Source organism: Pongo pygmaeus, chromosome 1 (assembly GCF_028885625.2).
Source record: "Pongo pygmaeus isolate AG05252 chromosome 1, NHGRI_mPonPyg2-v2.0_pri, whole genome shotgun sequence".
Lineage (NCBI taxonomy): Eukaryota > Metazoa > Chordata > Mammalia > Primates > Hominidae > Pongo > Pongo pygmaeus.
This window is the reverse complement of record NC_072373.2, coordinates 218,210,967-218,228,695: the sequence shown is the minus strand read 5'-3', so window position 1 is coordinate 218,228,695 and position 17,729 is coordinate 218,210,967. Positions and strand designations below refer to the sequence as shown.

The 17,729-nt window shown below is 44.2% G+C and overlaps 1 protein-coding gene across 1 annotated transcript; it reads right to left on the bottom strand.

The window, feature by feature from the left end:
* Nucleotides 1-12,156: 12,156 nt before the first annotated feature.
* Nucleotides 12,157-15,666, bottom strand: LOC129015654 (PRAME family member 22). Its single transcript, XM_054454018.1, has 3 exons — nucleotides 15,339-15,666; nucleotides 14,374-14,952; nucleotides 12,157-13,366 (listed from the first exon to the last, which is right to left on the bottom strand). Exons 1-3 carry the CDS (start codon nucleotides 15,623-15,625, stop codon nucleotides 12,793-12,795), a joined length of 1,440 nt encoding a protein of 479 aa, XP_054309993.1. The 5' UTR covers nucleotides 15,626-15,666; the 3' UTR covers nucleotides 12,157-12,792.
* Nucleotides 15,667-17,729: the final 2,063 nt, after the last annotated feature.

Genomic DNA, 17,729 nt, shown 5'->3' with positions numbered 1-17,729 from the left:
TGTCCAAGACATGGAAAAGGAAAACATTGGGCTAATCAATGTCATTCTAAATATGATAAAAATGGGCAACTATTGTCAGAAAAAGGGGCGAGGGGCCAGCCTCAGGACTCACAACAAACTGGGGCATTCCCGATTCAGCTGTTTGTTCTTCAGGGTTTTCAGGGACAGCAACCCCCCACAGCAAATACCACCACTTCAGAGAATCAGACAATTACAACAATACAACAGCTGTCCCCTGCCACAGCAGGCAGCGCAGCAGTAGATTTATGTTCCACTCAAAAGGTTTCTTTACTCCCTGGAGAGACTCCGCAAAAGATTTCTACAGGGGTATATGGCCCACTGCCAGAAGGGAAGGTAGTCCTTGTTTTAGGGAGATGAAGTGTAAATTTGAAGGGAGTCCAAATTCATACTGGGGTAATTGATTCAGATTATAAAAGGGAAATTCAGTTAGTGATCAGCTCCACTGTTCCCTGGAGTGCCAATCCAGGTGATAGAATTGCTCAATTATTACTTTTACCTTATATTAAAATTGGGGAAAACAAAATGGAAAGAACAGGAGGGTTTGGAAGTACCAACCCTGCCAGAAGAGCCACTTACTGGGCTAGTCAGGTCTCAGAGAATATAACTGTGTGTACAGTCACTATTCAGGGAAATCACTTTATAGGATTAGTGGATATCGAGGCTTATGTTTCCCTTATTGCCTTAAATCAATGGCCAAAAAATTGACCTAAACAAAAGCCTGTTACAGGATTTGTTGGTGTGGACACCTCCTCAAAAGTGTATCAAAGTACCATGATTTTACATTGTCTAGGACCTGATAATCAAGAAAGTACAGTTCAACCTATGATTACTTCTTTTCCAATTAATTTATGGGGCCAAGACTTGTTACAACAATGGCATGTGGAGATTACTATCCCAGCCTCCTTATACAGCCCCATGAGTCAAGAAATCATGACTAAAATGGGATATCTCCCTGGCAAAGGACTAGGGAAAAATGGAGATGGCATTAAAATCCCAATTGAGGCTGAGGGAAATCAAGAAAGAAAATGAATAGGATATCCTTTTTAGGAGTGGCCACTGTAGAGCCTCCAAAACACATTCCATTAACTTGGAAAACAGAAAAATCTGTATGGGTAAATCAGGGGCTGCTACCAAAACAAAAGCTGGATACTTTACACTTATTGGCAAAAGAACAATTAGCAAAGGGACATATTGAGCCTTCATTTTCGCCTTGGAATTCTCCTGTGTTTGTAACTCAGAAAAAATCCAGCAGATGGCTCATGCTAACCAACATAAGAGCCATCAATGCTGTAATTCAACCTGTGGGGGCTCTCCAACCTGGGTTGCCCTCTCTGGCCATGATCTCCAAAGATTGGCCTTTAATTATAATTGATCTGAAGGATTGCTTTTTTACCATTCCTCTAGCAAAGCAGGATTTTGAAAATTTGCTTTTACTATACCAGCCATAAATAATAAGGAAGCAGCCACCAGGTTTCAGTGGAAAGTGTTGCCTCAGGGAATGCTTAATAGTCCAACTATTTGTCAGATTTTTGTAGCTGAAGCTCTTCAACCAGTTAGAGACAAGTTTTCAGACTGTTATATCTTTCATTATGTTGATGACCTTTTGTGTGCTGCAGAAAGGAGAGACAAATTAATTGACTGTTACACATTTCTGCAGACAGAGGTTGCAAATGCAGGACTGACAATAGCATCTGATAAGATTCAAACCTCTACTCCTGTCCATTACTTGGGAATGCAGGTAGAGGAAAGAAAATTTAAACAACAAAAAATAGAGATAAAAAAGACATATTAAAAACATTAAATGACTTTCAAAAATTGCTAGGAGATATTAATTGGATTCAGCCAATTCGAGGCATCCTTACTTATGCCATGTCAAATTTGTTCTCTATCTTGAGTGGGGATCCAGAATTGAATAGCAAAACAACATTAACTCCAGAGGCAACTAAAGAAATTGAATTAATTGAAGAAAAAATTCGGTCAGCATAAGTAAATAGAATAAATCACTTAGCCCCACTCCAACTTTTGATTTTTGCTACTGCACATTCTCCAACAGGTGTTATTGTTCAAAATACAGATCTTGTGGGGTGATCTTTCCTTCCTCACAGTACGATTAAGACTTTTAGATTGTACTTGGATCAAGTGGCTACATTAATTGGTCAGGCAAGATTACAAATAATAAAATTGTGTGGAAGTGACCCAGATAAAATCATTGTTCCTTTAAACAAGGAACAGGTTAGAAAAGCCTTTATCAATTCTGCTGTATGGAGGATTGGTCTTGCTGATTTTGTGGGAATTATTGATAACCATTAGCCAAAACCAAAAATCTTCCAGTTTTTAAAATTGACTACTTGAATTTTACCTAAAATTACCAGACATAAACCTTTAGAAAATGCTCTGATGGTGTTTACTGATGGTTCCAGCAATGGAAAAGTGGTTTACACCAGGCCAAAAGAACGAGTCATTGAAACTCAATATAACTCAGCTCAAAGAGCAGAGTTGGTTGCTGTCATTTCAGTGTTACAAGATTTTAATCAGCCTATTAACATTGTATCAGATTCTGCATATGTAATACAGGCTACAAAGGATGTTGAGACAGCCCTAATCAAATATAGTATGGATGATCAGTTAAACCAGCCCTTTAATTTGTTACAACAAATTGTAAGAAAAAGAAATTTCCCATTTTATATTACTCATATTTGAGCACATGCTAATTTACCAAGGCCTTTAACTAAAGCAAATGAACAAGCTGACTTGCTAGTATCATCTGCATTCATAGAAGCACAAGAACTTCATGCTTTGACTCATGTAAATGCAACAGGACAAAAAAATAAATTTGATATCACATGGAAACAGGCAAAAAATATTGTACAACATTGCACCCAGTGTCAAGTCCTACACCTGCCCACTCAGGAGGCAGGAGTTAATCCCAGAGGCCTATTTCCCAATGCGTTATGGGAAATGGATGTCACATATGTACCTTCATTTGGAAAATTGTCATTTGTCCATGTGACAGTTGATACTTATTTGCATGTTGTATGGGCAACCTGCCAGACAGGAGAAAGTACTTCCCATGTTAAAAAAACATTTATTATCTTGTTTTGCTGTCACGGAGTTCCAAAAAAAAATTAAAACATATAATGGACCAGGATACTGTAGTAAAACATTTCAAAAATTCTTAAATCAGTGAAAAATTACACATACAACAGGAATCCTCTATAATTCCCAAGGACAGGCCATAATTGAAAGAACTAATAGAACACTCAAAGCTCAATTGGTGAAACAGAAAAAGGAAAAAGACATTAAGGAGTATAACACTCCCCAGATGCAACTTAATTTAGCACTCTATACTTCAAATTTTTTAAACATTTATAGAAATCAGACCACTACTTCTGCAGAGCAACATTTTACTGGTAAAAAGAACAGCCCACATGAAGGAAAACTGATTTGGTGGAAAGACAACAAAAATAAGACATGGGAAATAGGGAAAATGATAACATGGGGGAGAGGCTTTGCTTGTGTTTCACCAGAAAAACATCAACTTCCTGTTTGGATACGCACTAGACATTTAAAGTTCTACAATGAACCCATCGGAGATTCAAAGAGAAGCGCCACCACGTAGATGGAAAACCTGGAATCGAGCGTCAGCGACTCGCCGGGTGAACAAAATTGGGATATCAGAAGAACAGATGAAGTTGCCATCCACCGAGAAAGCTGAGCCACCGACCTGGGCCCAATTAAAGAAGCTGACACAGTTAGCTGAAAACAGCCTGAAGAAGAGCAAGGGTAAAACAAACTCCAGAGAATATGCTGCCTGCAGCTTTGATGATTGTATCAATGTGATAAGTCTCCCTGTGACTGCAGGAGCAGCTGCAGGTAATCATAGTTATGGGCCTATGTGCCTTTCCTGCTCTTAATTCGGGCAGTCACTTGGATGGATAATCCTATTGACGTACATGTTAATACTAGTGCATGGGTACCAGGCCTCACAGATGATCATTGCGCTGCCCAACCTAAAAAAGAATTGATGATAAATATTTCCATTGGGTATTATTATCCTCCTATTTGCCTAGGGAAGGTACCAGGATGTTTAATGCCTACAACCCCAAATTGGTTGGTAGAAGTGCCTACTGTCAGTGCCACCAGTAGATTTACTTACCACATAGTAAGTGGAATGTCACTCGGGCCACAGATAAATAATTTACAGGACTCTTCTTATCAAAGATCATTAAAATTTAGGCCTAAGGGGAAGCTTTGCCCCAAGAAAATTCCCAAAGAATCAAAAGGCTCAAAAGTTTCAGTTTGGGAAGAATGTGTGGCTGATACTGTGGTGGCATTACAAAACAATGAATGTGGAACTATTATAGACTGGGTCCCTTGAGGCCAATTTTATTATAATTGTACGGGCCAGACTCACTCATGTTCACTGGCCCCATCCATCTGGCCCATGATAGTGATTTAATTAAAAGGCTGGATCAGGTTTATAGAAAGTTAGAATCACCCTATCCATGGAAATGGGGTGAAATGGGAATTTCATCACCTCGACCAAAGTTAATTAGTCCTGCTACTGGTCCTGAACATCCAGAATTATGAAAGCTTACTGTGGTCTCGCACCACATTAGAATTTGGTCTGAAAATCAAGCTATAGGAGCAAGAGTTCATAAGCCATATTATACTATGAACTTAAATTCCAATCTGACAATTCTTTTGCAAAGTTGTGTAAAACTTCCTTATATGCCAGTTGTAGGAAACATAGTTATTCAACCAGATTCCCAAACTATAACTTGTGAAAATTGTAGATTGTTTACTTGCATTGATTCAACTTTTGATTGGCAGCTCCGTGTTCTGCTGGTGAGGGCAAGAGAGGGCGTGTGGATCCCTTTGTCCATAGACCGACCATGGGAGACTTCCCCATCCATCCATATTTTAACAGAAGTATTAAAAGGAGTTCTAACTAGATCCAAAAGATTCATTTTAACTTTGATTGCAGTGATTTTGGGTCTTACTGCAGTCACAGCTACTGCTGTGGCTGCTGGAATTGCTTTACACTTCTCTGTTCAAACTGCAGAATAGGTAAATAATTGGCAAAAGAACTCCTCAAATTTGTGGAATTCTCAAACGCAAATAGATCAAAAATTGGCAAACCAAATTAATGATCTTAGACAAACTGTCCTTTGGATGGGAGATAGACTCATGAGCATGGAATATCTTTTTTAGTTACAGTGTGACTGGAATACATCAGATTTTTGTATTAAACCCCGAGCCTATAATGAGTCTGAGCATCACTGGGACATGGTCAGATGCCATCTACAAGGAAGAGAAGATAATCTTACTTTAGATATTTTAAAATTAAAAGAACAAATTTTTGAGGTATCAAAAGCCCATTTAAATTTGATGTCAGAAACTGAGGCAATCATGAAAGCTGCTGATGGCCTCACAAATCTTAACCCCGTCACTTGGGTTAAAACCATCGGAAGTGCCACTATTGTAAATTTCATATTAATCCTTGTGTATCTGTTTTCTCTGTTGTGAGTCTACAGGTGTATCCAGCAGCTCCAAAGAGACAGAGACCAGCAAGAATGAGCCATGATGATGAAGGTGGTTTTCTCAAAAAGAAAAGGGGGATATGTAGGGAAAAGAAAGAGAGATCAGACAGTTACTGTGTCTATGTAGAAAAGGAAGACATAAGAAATTTCATTTTGATCTGTACCCTGAACAATTGCTTTGCCCTGAGATGCTGTTAATTTGTAACTTTAGCCAGAACCTTGAGCTCACAGAAACATGTGTTGTATGGAATCAAGGTTTAGGGGATCTAGGGCTGTGCAGGAAGTGCCTTGTTAACAAACTATTTACAGACAGTATGTTTGATAAAAGTCATGGCCATTCTCCGCTCTCAAATAACCAGGGGCACAACGCACTGCAGAAAGCTGCAGGGACCTCTGCCCTGGAAAGCCAGGTATTGTCCAAGGTTTCTCCTCATGTGATAATCTGAAATATAACCTCACAGGATGGGAAAGACCTGACCGTCCCCAAGCCCGACACCCTTGAAGGGTCTGTGCTGAGGAGGATTAGTAAAAGAGGAAGGCCTCTTGCAGCTGAGATTAGAGGAAGGCCTCTGTCTCCTGCCTGCCCCTGGGAACGCAATGTCTCCGTATAAAACCGGATTGTACATTTGTTCTATTCTGAGAGAGGAGAAAAACCGCCTTGTGGTGGGAGGTGAGACATGTTGGCAGCAATGCTGCTTTGTCACTCTTTACTCCTCTGAGATGTTTGGGTGGAGAAAAGCATAAATCTGGCCTACATGCACATCCAGGCATAGTACCTTCCCTTGAACTTATTTGGGACACAGATTCCTTTGCTCATGTGTTTTCTTGCTGACATTCTCCCCACTATCACCCTGCTCTCCTGCCACATTCCTCTTGCTGAGATAGTGAAAACAATAATCAATAAAAACAGAGAACTCAAGACCAGTTCCAGTGCAGGTCCTCCGTATGCTGAGCGCCAGTCCCTGGGCCCACATTTCTTTCTCTATACTTTGTCTCTGTGTCTTATTTCTTTTCTCAGTCTCTCATCCAACGTGATGAGAAGTAACCACAGGTGTGGAGGGGCTGGCCCCCTTCAAATGTATAGAATTTTAGTGTGACAGGTCCCATCAGGTTACTTAAGGGTGCATGTTCCCTGCCTGAACCCTGAAGGCCAGGTGGGAAGCCAAGTCTCTTGTGCCCAGGCAAGAAGCAGGTGTCCCCAAGAACCCAAACAGCCCAGACTGTATCAGAGAGCCTAGCAAGCAGAAGAGCCTTGTTGCTCAAAATCAGTGGAAAAAGAGCCAGAAAATTCACTTAAAATCAGTTTAGAGACAGGAGGTAGTGCAGATCTTTGGGGCTATGCTGCTGCTGCCCAGGAGTGCCCTGAATGTGAATCCTAATCAACTCATCTATTTGCCAAGCTGGGCTCGTCTGAGTCATCCTTTGATCTCTTGGCTCCTTTCCGGTTTGGCGGGGAAAATGATACAGCCCTGGTTTTTCTCAGAGCAAGCGTGCTTTGGAATCGCACATCCTTAGTGGGCAGATAATAGTCAAGTGCCTGTGGGTGATGAGTGACCTTCCCTATGGTGAGAAACCCTACACAAAGGGCAGCCGAGTGAGGACCCTGCTGAGGACTCAGGTGAGAAATCCTACACAAAGGACATCCAAGTGAGGACCCTGCTGAGGACTCAGGTGAGAAACCCTACACAAAGGGTATCAGAGTGAGGACCCTGCTGAGAACTCAGGGCCTGATGTTGTTTGGCAGCGACCTTGGGCAAGAGCCTCAGTTTTCCTGAAAAATGAGGATGATGATGCCCACCACCTGTGTGACCCTGGTAGAAGCCAATGAGATGGGGCAACTTAAGGGCTTGGCATAGGGCCTGGCATACAGGAAGAGTGAAACTAATGCATTTTTTCCTACTTTTTCCCTCCCAGCAGAAGCCTCCATGATTATTCATCCATCGTTCTGAAAACTAAAAATAAAATCTTAAGCTCCCCATATGAACTGAACAGGTTCCCCCTCGGCCAAGTGTACCCAGAATAATCTTTAAAACTGAGTTCCTGGCCATGGCGGGATGTGAGGTTAGACACATCTCATTTTACTTCCTTCCTGTCATGGTTTAGACACAAAACTGCCCAGCATTCATGTTCAAATAGAGATTATAAGGCTGACGGAATTGACTATTTAGGGTAATAAGACACCAAGTTATATACAGGACCTAAGGTCTTCTCAGGCAAGGGTTAAGTCAAGGGCCCCTGCCCTTAAAAAATGAATTATATACTTTTTTTTTTTGAGGCAGCATCTCGCTCTGTAGCCCAGGCTGAAGTGCAGTGGCATGATCTTGACTCACTGCAACTTCTCCCTCCCAGGTTGAAGCAATTCTCCTGCCTCAGCCTCCCGAGTAGCTGGGATTACAGGTGCACACCACCACACCCAGCTAATTTTTTGTATTTTTAGTAGAGACAGGGTTTCACCATGTTGGCCAGGCTGGTCTTGAGCTGCTGCTTGACCTCGTTATCCACCCGCCTTGGCCTCCCAAAGTGCTGGGATTACAGGCAAGAACCACTGTGCCCAGCTAAATGAACTATATTCTAACTGCCATGGGGTTTTTCTCATTCTTTAACAGCTGAACAAGCACTGGCCCTAATATAAGCAATATTGAAATGATTGCAGCTCATCCATCCCAGATTCTGACTAACTGACCCCTTGCTTCACAAGCCATGACTCCAGCTTTGATTGGACAAGAGATTGATTCCAGCAACTTTCTGCTGATGAGAGACCTCCAAGCATTGACTGGTTCTGGCCACTTGAAAGAGACTTAGCACATGAGCGTCTTCGTGTCCCTGATGCACCTTTTGATATAGGGGGTCTAGCTGTAATGCATTGAAATGTGAAGTCTGCATGCAGTGCGGTGGCTCATGCCTGTAAACTCAGCACTTTGGAACATTTTGGGAGACCGAGGCGGGCAGACCACCTGAGGTCAGGCGTTCCAGACCAGCCTGGCCAACATAGTCAAACCCTATCTGTACTAAAAATACAAAAAGTAGCCAGGTGTGTTGGCATGTACCTGTAGTCTCAGCTACTTGGCTGAGGCAGGAGAATCGCTTGGACCAGGGAGGCGGAGGATGCAGTGAGCCGACACGGTGTCATTGCAGTCCAGCCTGGGTGACAGAGCAAGACTTTGTTTCAAAAAAGAAAAAGAAAAAGAAATGTGAAGTCTCCACCCCAATGTGAACATGGGACATAAGCCACGTGTATGTTTATTCGGTATGCATGCGTTAGGCCCCCTTCATGAATACTCATAGCCCATTTCATGACCTGTTGAGTGTGTATACTTGGCCAACCCACTCAGCATAAATTCCTGCCTCATCACTTCCTCCCTGGAAGTAGCAGTGAAGGATCTTTTCTGAAAGCTGCCCTTTTGAGCCTGAGGCATGGCCAGCCTACAGGCTATAAACTACAGAACTATATCTTTTTTTTCCTTTTTAAGTACAGACAGGATTTTGCCTTGTTGCCCAGGCTAGATCTCCTTGGCTCAAGCAATCCACTCACATTGGCCTCTCAAAGTGCTGGAATTACAGGCATGAGCCACGTTGCTTGGCCTATAGAATTATATCATTTTGTTTTTCTTTGAGAGGTAGTCTCACTCTTTGCCCAGGCTGCAGTGCAGCAGCATGATCTCGGCTCACTGCAATCTCCACCCCCCGGGTTCAAGCGATTCTCCTGCTTCAGCCTCCTGAGTAGCTGGGATTACAGGCATGTGCCACCATACCCAGCTAATTTTTGTATTTTTAGTAGAGACGGGGTTTCACAATGTTGGCCAGGATGGTCTCCATCTCTTGACTTCGTGATCCACCCGCCTCAGCCTCCCAAAGTGCTGGGATTACAGGCGTGAACCACCACACCCAGCCTAGAAATATATGTTATAATAAAATAGAGCCATGTGTGGTGGCTCATGCCTGTAATCCCAATACTTTGTGAGGCTAAGATTGGAGCACTGCCTGAGCCTGGCAGTTCTAGACCAGCCCAGGTAATATAGAGAGACTCCAGTAACATGAGACCTCCAGCACATGTTGAATAGGAGTGGTCACATGTAGATGCTCATCCCAGCACTATTCACAATAGCAAAGACATGGAATCCACTGGAATGCCCATCAGTGGTGGACTGGATTAACAAAATATGGTACATATACACCATGGAAACCCACACAGCCTTAAACAAGAACAAGATAATGCCCTTTCATTAAGTCCTCATCCTCCTTTTGCTGCAACATGAATGGAGCTAGAAGCCATTATGCTAAGCAAACTAAAGCAGGCACAGAAAACCAAACACCACATGTTCTCACTTATAAATGGGAGCCAAACATTAAGTATTCATGACATAATAATGGGAAGAATAGATGCCCGGGACTACTGGAGAGTGGAAGGTGGAAGGGGAGTGTGTATCAAAAAACTACGAAAACTGGCTGGACATGGTGGCTCACACCTCTAATCCCAGCACTGAGGCAGGTGCATCATTTGAGGTCAGGAGTTCCCCATGTCCAACATGGGGAAACCCTGTCTCTACTAAAAATACAAAAACTTAGCCTGGCGTGGTAATGCAAGTCTGTAGTCTGAGCTACTTGGGAGGCTGAGGCAGGATAATTGCTTGACCCTGGGAGGCAGAGGTTGCAGTGAGCTGAGAGCATGCTACCACACTCCAGCCTGGGTGACAGAGTGAGACGCCGCCTCAAAAACAAACAAACAAACAAAAACTCCCAAAATTATTTATCTGATAATTTGTCTATTTTCTATAGAACAAACCTGCATCTGTATTTCTGGAACTAAAATAAAAGTTTGAAAACCTGTGATATTCAGTGATTGGTTAGAGAGCTGACAAATCACCATCTCATTAGAGTCACCCACTAGATTTCTGCTTTGTCATTTTGGGGAGTTCATGATTTCCTGTTTGCTCTAGTTTGTTGTAGATATAGATCTGTATTTTTGCACTGAAGGAAGAATGATTTACTCCAGTTTTCTCTGTCTGGCTTGCTTTGGTTTGGACTGAATACATTCCCTTAGTGAATCTTCACCACTAGGTTGCTGCTTCCTTCTTGGCTCCAGGTGGTGGCTTAAGCCCAGGTTTACCTAAGTTTTAGTAAACCACGAGAGTACTGCCAGTCCCAAATGGGGGAAGTCCCAAAGGGATTCTCATGGCAGTGTAGGAGTGCTAGCTAGGTCAAGCCCAGGTTTTCCTGTTTTTTGATAAGGAGAGAAGGGAGGTGTGATAGGAAGATCTCTCATTGAAATGAGTTAGTTTCCAAAAGGATGTATATTTCCATTAATATGGGCTGGAAATATTTAGAATGTATTATCCACCTAAATGATTTTAGCATTATTCCAAGAGAAATTGGATATCTTTACTGGACACAATCACTTTAATTCAGTAAACCCCACTAGTCACCATGAGGACAGGTCAGTGCCCTGGTTTTCCTGTTTTTTGATAAGGAGAGAAGGGAGGTGTTACAGGAAGATGTCTCATTGAAATGAGTTAATTTCCAAAAGGATGCATATTGATATGGGCTAGAAATATTTAGATTGTGTTGTCTACCTAAATGATTTTAGCATTTTTGTAAGAGAAATTGGACATCTTTACTGCACACAATGACATTAATTCAGTAAAACCCACTAGCCACCATGAGGACAGGCAAGGGTTGGTGATGTACAAGTACATGAGGCTCCCACTTGTACACACTATGGCCATTCCCTTCCAAGGCAGGGGGCCACACCTTGTGCAGTGAGGCCCTTTCCTGACATGGCCAATGATCAGGAACAGATTCTCCCAGATCTGCCCATTAGGAGTGAGCAGGGTCTCACTATCTGGGGAGCAGTGAGGGCCCCTGATGAGAAGAGGGTTGACTCAATGGTTCATCATCACTGCCCACACAGAATGTTCCAGGTCCCAGGCATGCATCTTTTGTGGATGAACCCAGTGAACAACCACAGGAGAAAGTAAGGAAGAGATGACTGGAAGTAAAGAATGGGACATAAATTAATCAAAGTTTAGGCAGGGCACGGTGGTTCACTCCTGTAATCCTAGCACTTTGAGAGGCTTCCTTGAGGTCACTTGAGGTTAGGAGTTTGAGTCCAGTCAGACCAACATGGTGAAACTCCATCTCTACTAAAAACACAAATTCCCTTGAAGCTGGGAGTTGGAGGTTGCAGTGAGCCAAGATCACACCACTGCACTCCAGCCTAGGTGACCAAGCAAGACTCCGTCAAAAAAACGAAACAAACAAACAAGCAAACAAAAACAGGTCAGGCTCAGTGGCTCATGCCTGTAATCCTAACACTTTGGGAGGCCAAGGTGGGCAGATTACCTGAGGTCAGGGATTTGAGAACAGCCTGATCAACATGAAGAAACGCCATTTCTAATAAAAATACAAAATTAACCGGGCATGGTGGTGCATGCCTGTGATCCCAGCTACTCGGGAGGCTGAGGCAGGAAAATCACTTGAACCCAGGAGGCGGAGAGTGTGGTGAGCCAAGATCGTGCCATTTCACTCCAGCATGGGCAACAAGAGCGAATCTCCGTCTAAAACAAAACAAAAACAAAGAAAAAAACAACAACAACAAAATGAAGTTTATTTTGATTCCTTTATTTCCTGCAGATGAACCTAAATCACAGATGAACTAGTACCTCTTTTTTTAATTCATCAGGAACTAAAGATTTCAGATGTATAAATTGCTGAAACAATCTAATCAAACATGAAGGACAGCAGAGAGTTTCCATTTAGGTTCCCTTTACTTCCTACGTTTCTTTGTATCCATCGTTGCTGAGATAACTCCCTCACTCTAGAACTTCAGGTTCTATTTCTGACTGTCTAGGACACGGATCCCTGAGTCTCATTGACTCTATTCAACCTTTTCCCCAGTGCTGCCCCCTGCTGGGATTTTTTTTTTTTTTTTTTCCACTCACAGAAAGCACATGCCTGAAACAGAGGCTTCTCTGCTCCCTTTATAATGCACCTATAGACCCGGCACAGCTGCTTATGCCTGTCATCCCAGAATCCTGGGAGGCCAAGCAGGGGGCTGTCTTAAGCGTAAGAGTTTGAGACCAGCCTGGACAACATAGGGAAACCCTGTCTCAAATTTTTAAATAAAAATTGTAAAATTGTAAAATAAGGAAAAAGAAAAATAAAAGACATGTATGTCCCACATTTTAGTTTCCAAGTGCCCGGAGAAAAAGCTTTTTATACCTCCAGCGCACTAGGCAGGCTTTCCCCACAAGCATAAATTGAACTCCAGTTGCTCAGTGGACGACGTGCCACAGCAAGGGCAGGAGACGGGACCAAAGAAGATCCTGTTGGGCTGCCTTACTTCCCTCAGTATACGCATCAGCTCAGCCTGAATTGGGGTGAGGAGCTCCCAAACGACACGACCCCGGTCATCAAGACTCTCCCGAGGGGCAGGATATGTTTCCAGGCGCAAATTGCTCAGCCTGCCTGTGTGGCGCAGCAGGTCCTTCAGAGCATCCATGGAGATGTCATTGCCGTGAAAGCAGAAAGTGGTGAGGTTGGAGCAGCGGCTCAGGGCAGGTAGGATGACCCTGAGTTTGGAGTCCCCAATCCCACAGTCCACTAAGAAGAGGGTCTGAAGAGTGGCAGCAACTTTCTCTAGCAGAGCTCGGAGGGGCTCAAGATGGATGAAGGTCAGTGCACCATGACTGAGATTCAGCTGCTTCAGTTGACTGAGACTTGGGTACCGGGGCAGACACTTCAAGTCGTTTTTTTCTAGGGAGCCATACGTTAATGCCAATGTCTCCAATGGGCTCTTGAGGCACCTGGGGAGAGCAAGAAGTTACTACTGGGCAACGGCACCAGTTAGAGGATGGTGGTGGAAGATAAGCTCGAGGGAAGAGCCTGTTTTGCCCAAACACAAGTTTGTTCTCATCATCTAATCATGATCCTCCCACAAGGTGCTGCCTGATGAGGACTTGGGTCATTCAGAGGCAGTCCCATTTTAGGCTCAGTCCTTTCACCATCACTGGTGTGATTGGTTAAAGGCCATAAAATCTCTAAAGCCTCTTTTCTTCATCTTCCAGCAGAAAGATTCATCTCCGGGCCACAGGAGCCCAGTGGAAGAGATGCCCAAAGAATTAACCTGAGCAAGGTCTAGGGACATCAGCTAGGGCTACCTGCTTGCAGAGGTTCCCTGACATGGCCACATCTGCAAACCGCGTACCACTTTGTAGCACTCTCATGCCTACTCCCTCACCTCCATCCCAGAAGCACACATTTCCCATCTCAATTACCTTTCCTGGAGTTCAAAACAACCTTTTACAAACAGGGAATTAGAGACAGGATCATTCATGCTCACTAAGCTGTGAGGACAGAGCTTCCTCTGTGAAAGGCACAGGTTTGGTGCACTTTCTCTTCTTTTATACCCTCCCCTCTGTTGCCTCTTTTTTATCATATTAACTTTAAACACACTTCCTAGCAAGGAATTCACAAAAGCTATTCATATTTATCATATTAACTTTAAACACACTTCCTAACAAGGAATTCCTAAAAGGAATTCACCCTCACTAGAGCTGAACCCCCTGCTAACCAGCTCCCTACACGATGTCCCTCTCTGTATCATCTACCCCAGGTCATCCCTCTGCCCTTACTGGAGTGATCCTGTGATACCCACTTCAGGATATAGAGGACCAAACAGGACAATGCATTCTAGTGTCCCCTTCCTTGGACATCTCCAGTGGCTGGCACAGAGTAGATGTTGACTAGTGTTTACTCTAACAAAAAAAGGCTCTGCTATGGCCCCTGGGGAAAGCTCACCAACCTTCCTCACCTGATCAGCTGGTCCAGGTAGCCTTCAAAGAGGCAGCCCCTTCTTATATAAAGCATCTGGAGATACTCCAGTCTGAGGAGCACAGAGCTGAATTCAGCAACTAACTGTTTTTGGCTGTCAGAGCTTAGCAGGTAGCGACAGCCATCGGAGATGAAGAGTTTGCGAAGATTCCTCATCTGGCTCAGGTAACAGCTAAACTCTACTATCATACGTGGCCAGCATATGTTCCAAATTTCCAACACTTGGATACTGTCTGGGTATACTGTTTCCAATATGTTTCTGAAATCGAAAATGCTCGTTGAATAATTCACCACCTTAGTACAGCACAGGTGTACTGAACCTCTTCTGTGCTGGACCCACCCAGAGAAGAATCTCAGATCCTCATCCATGGATATTTCCTTGAGGCAAACGTCCATGAACACCTTCAAGGGCTGCTTCTCTCCTGTGCTCAGACAGTCCTCCACTGTCTGCTTCTTACTCATGGCCTCTGGGGAGCAGGACAGGGGCCTGGCTCCAGACCATATGGTCCAAAAATTCTCATCAACATCCCGCAATTCCAGCACTTGAAGTTTCCACCTCCTGTGAGTAACATAGGGGAAAAGCTCAGAATGTAGGCAAGGACCCACGCCTGACCTGGGCTTTCACTCCACATCAAGGACTTCAGCTGCTTTTTTCCTCAGCGCCCCTCTTTCTGTCTCTTCTCCATCCCTTTCCCCCTTGGATTCTGCCTGTTACCCACTTCTAGTGCATTTACCTTCCACTGGGAGCAGGCGGGTTCCTGTTTCCTCAGTGGACCCTGTATGGTGAGCAGTCCTTTCCCAGAGGAGTTGGGCAATGGCCAAGAACTTTCCCAGCTTTCTCACTGGCACCATCCGAAGCCCCTGGTCCACCCAGGGTTCCCAATTTGTCTGACCCAGCTGTTTATTCCCTGGACACCTGGGCCCTCCCCACATGGGTCAACTCACCTGGGGCGAACCTTTTGGGCAAGCAGGCAATCAATCCCATCCACTACATAATGTAAGATATCCAGATCAGGCGTCTTCATCAGGGACCCCAGAGGGAGGCAGGGGAAGGGCCAGGCCTGCACCATCACCTTCAGAACCTCGCAGCGTCTGCTAGTGAAGGCCTCCACGAACAGTGGGGGGAAGAGCTCCCTGGGCAGCTCATCCAGGACAGAGATGGCCAAGGCCTGGTCCTTCAGCAGGCTCTGCCCTGCCAGCTCCAGGAGTCTGCGTGGGGCCTGGAGGCTCATCCTGATAAATCTGCAAGAAAACAAATCCAGAGAAAAAAACTTGTCAGGCCAGTACTCTCACACCCTGACTTCTCCTGGGCCAAAAGTCACTACTCTGGCAGGTGTGAGCGGGTCCTTAGTTTACCCCATTTCCACTCTGCAATAATTGGCCACAGAGACATCGTTCTGCCCTTCTGGTACCAAGAAGAGTCTCCCAACTTCTAAGGAGTGGGCAAGATCACTCCTACTCCATGAATTTTCATCCATTGCTCCACCCAACTCTATTAGCTCTGGGAAGTGTTACCAAGAATCTTCAAAGCTCAGCTCCTTTTTTGAGAAAAAATGTCTTCTCAATTTGAGGATCTAAAACTGGTCATGTGGCTGGGCTTGGTGGCTCACAACTGTAGTCCCAGAACTTTGGAGGCCAAGGCAGGTGGCTCACTTAAGGTCAGGAGTTAGAGACCAGCCTGGCCAACAAGGTGAAACCCAGTCTTTACTAAAAATACAAGAAGTAGCCAGGCATGTTGGTGGGTGCCTGTAACTCCAGCTACTTGGGAGGCTGAGGCACAAGAATCGTTTGAACAAAGGAGGTGGAGGTTGCAGTGAGCTGAGATAGTGCCACTGCACTCCAGCCTGGGCAATAGGGCGAGACTCAGTCTCAAAAAGAAAAACAAAACAAAACAATAAAACAATGATAATGGGAGTCTCCTGTGGCCCCAAACAGCCTAAAATCTCAGTTCCATCAATGAACTTGGCTGGGAGAGTCTAAAGGGATATTTTTAATTAGATACCATTATGTTCACTTTCAAAAGAGTAATGAGGGGCCGCACATGGAGGCTCACAGCTGTAATTCCAACATTTTGGCAAGCCAAGGCAGAACAATCACTTAAGCCCAGGAGTTGCTGACCAGCCTGGGCTACATAGTGAGACCCTGTCTCTCCAAAAAAATACAAAAAATAGACGGATGTGATGGTGCACACCTGTAGTCCCAGCTACTCTCTGTAGGCTGAGGTGGAAGGATGGCTTGTGCCTGGGAAGCAGAAGTTACAGTGATCTGAGACTGTGCCATTGTACCCCCAGCCTGGGCAGAAGAAAAAGACTCTGTCTTAATAAAATAAATAAATAAAAAAAATATTACCCACTTTGGAATGGAGTCTAGAGAAACTAATGGATCCCACATTCAGAACAAAGACTTCATTCTTGAAAATGGAGTATGATACCAGTCATGTTGGCTCATGCCTGTAATCCCAAGACTTTAGAAGGCCAAGTGGGAGGTTTGCTTGAATCTAGGTGTCCCAGACCAGCCTAGGTAACAAACCAAGACCCCATCACTATAAAAAAACATAGTAATAGGCCTGGCTTGGTGGCTAACACCTGTAATCTCAGCACTTTGTGAGACTGAGGTGGGCAGATCACCTGAGTTTGGGAGTTTAAGACAATCCTGGCCAACATAGTGAAACTCCATCTCTATTAAAAATACAAAAATTAGCCAGGTGTAGTGGCACTCACCCATAGTCCCAGCTACTTGGGAGGATGAAGCAGGAGAATCACTTGAACCCGGGAAGCAAAAGTTGCAGTGAGCCAAGATCACGCCTCTGCACTTGAACCTGGGCAACAGAGTGAGACTCCATCTCCAAAAAAAAAAAAAAGAAAAAAACAAAAACAAAACAAAAACAAAAAAATCAGCCAGTTATACTGGTGCGTCCCTGAATTCCAGCTATTCAGAAGGCTAGAACTTCTGAGTAGGGAGGATTGCTTGAGCCCAGAAAGCAGAGGTTGCAGTGAGTCGAGATCACAACACTGCATTCCACCATGAATGACCCAGCAAGACACTGTCTCAAAGAAAAAAAAAAAAAAGACTTCAGTCAATTGCATTATTTTTTAACTGCTTGATTTGGAACTTTGAAGCTGGGCATGGTGGTTCACGCCTATAATTCCAGCACTTTGAGAGGCCTAGGTGGGCAGATCATGAGGTCAGGTGTTCGAGACCAGCCTGGCCAACATGGTGAAACCCTGTCTCTACTAAAAATACAAAAATTAGCCGGGCATGGTGGAAGGCACTCTAACCCCAGCTACTCAGGAGGCTGAGTCAGGAGAATCGCTTGAACCCAGGAGGCGGAGGTTG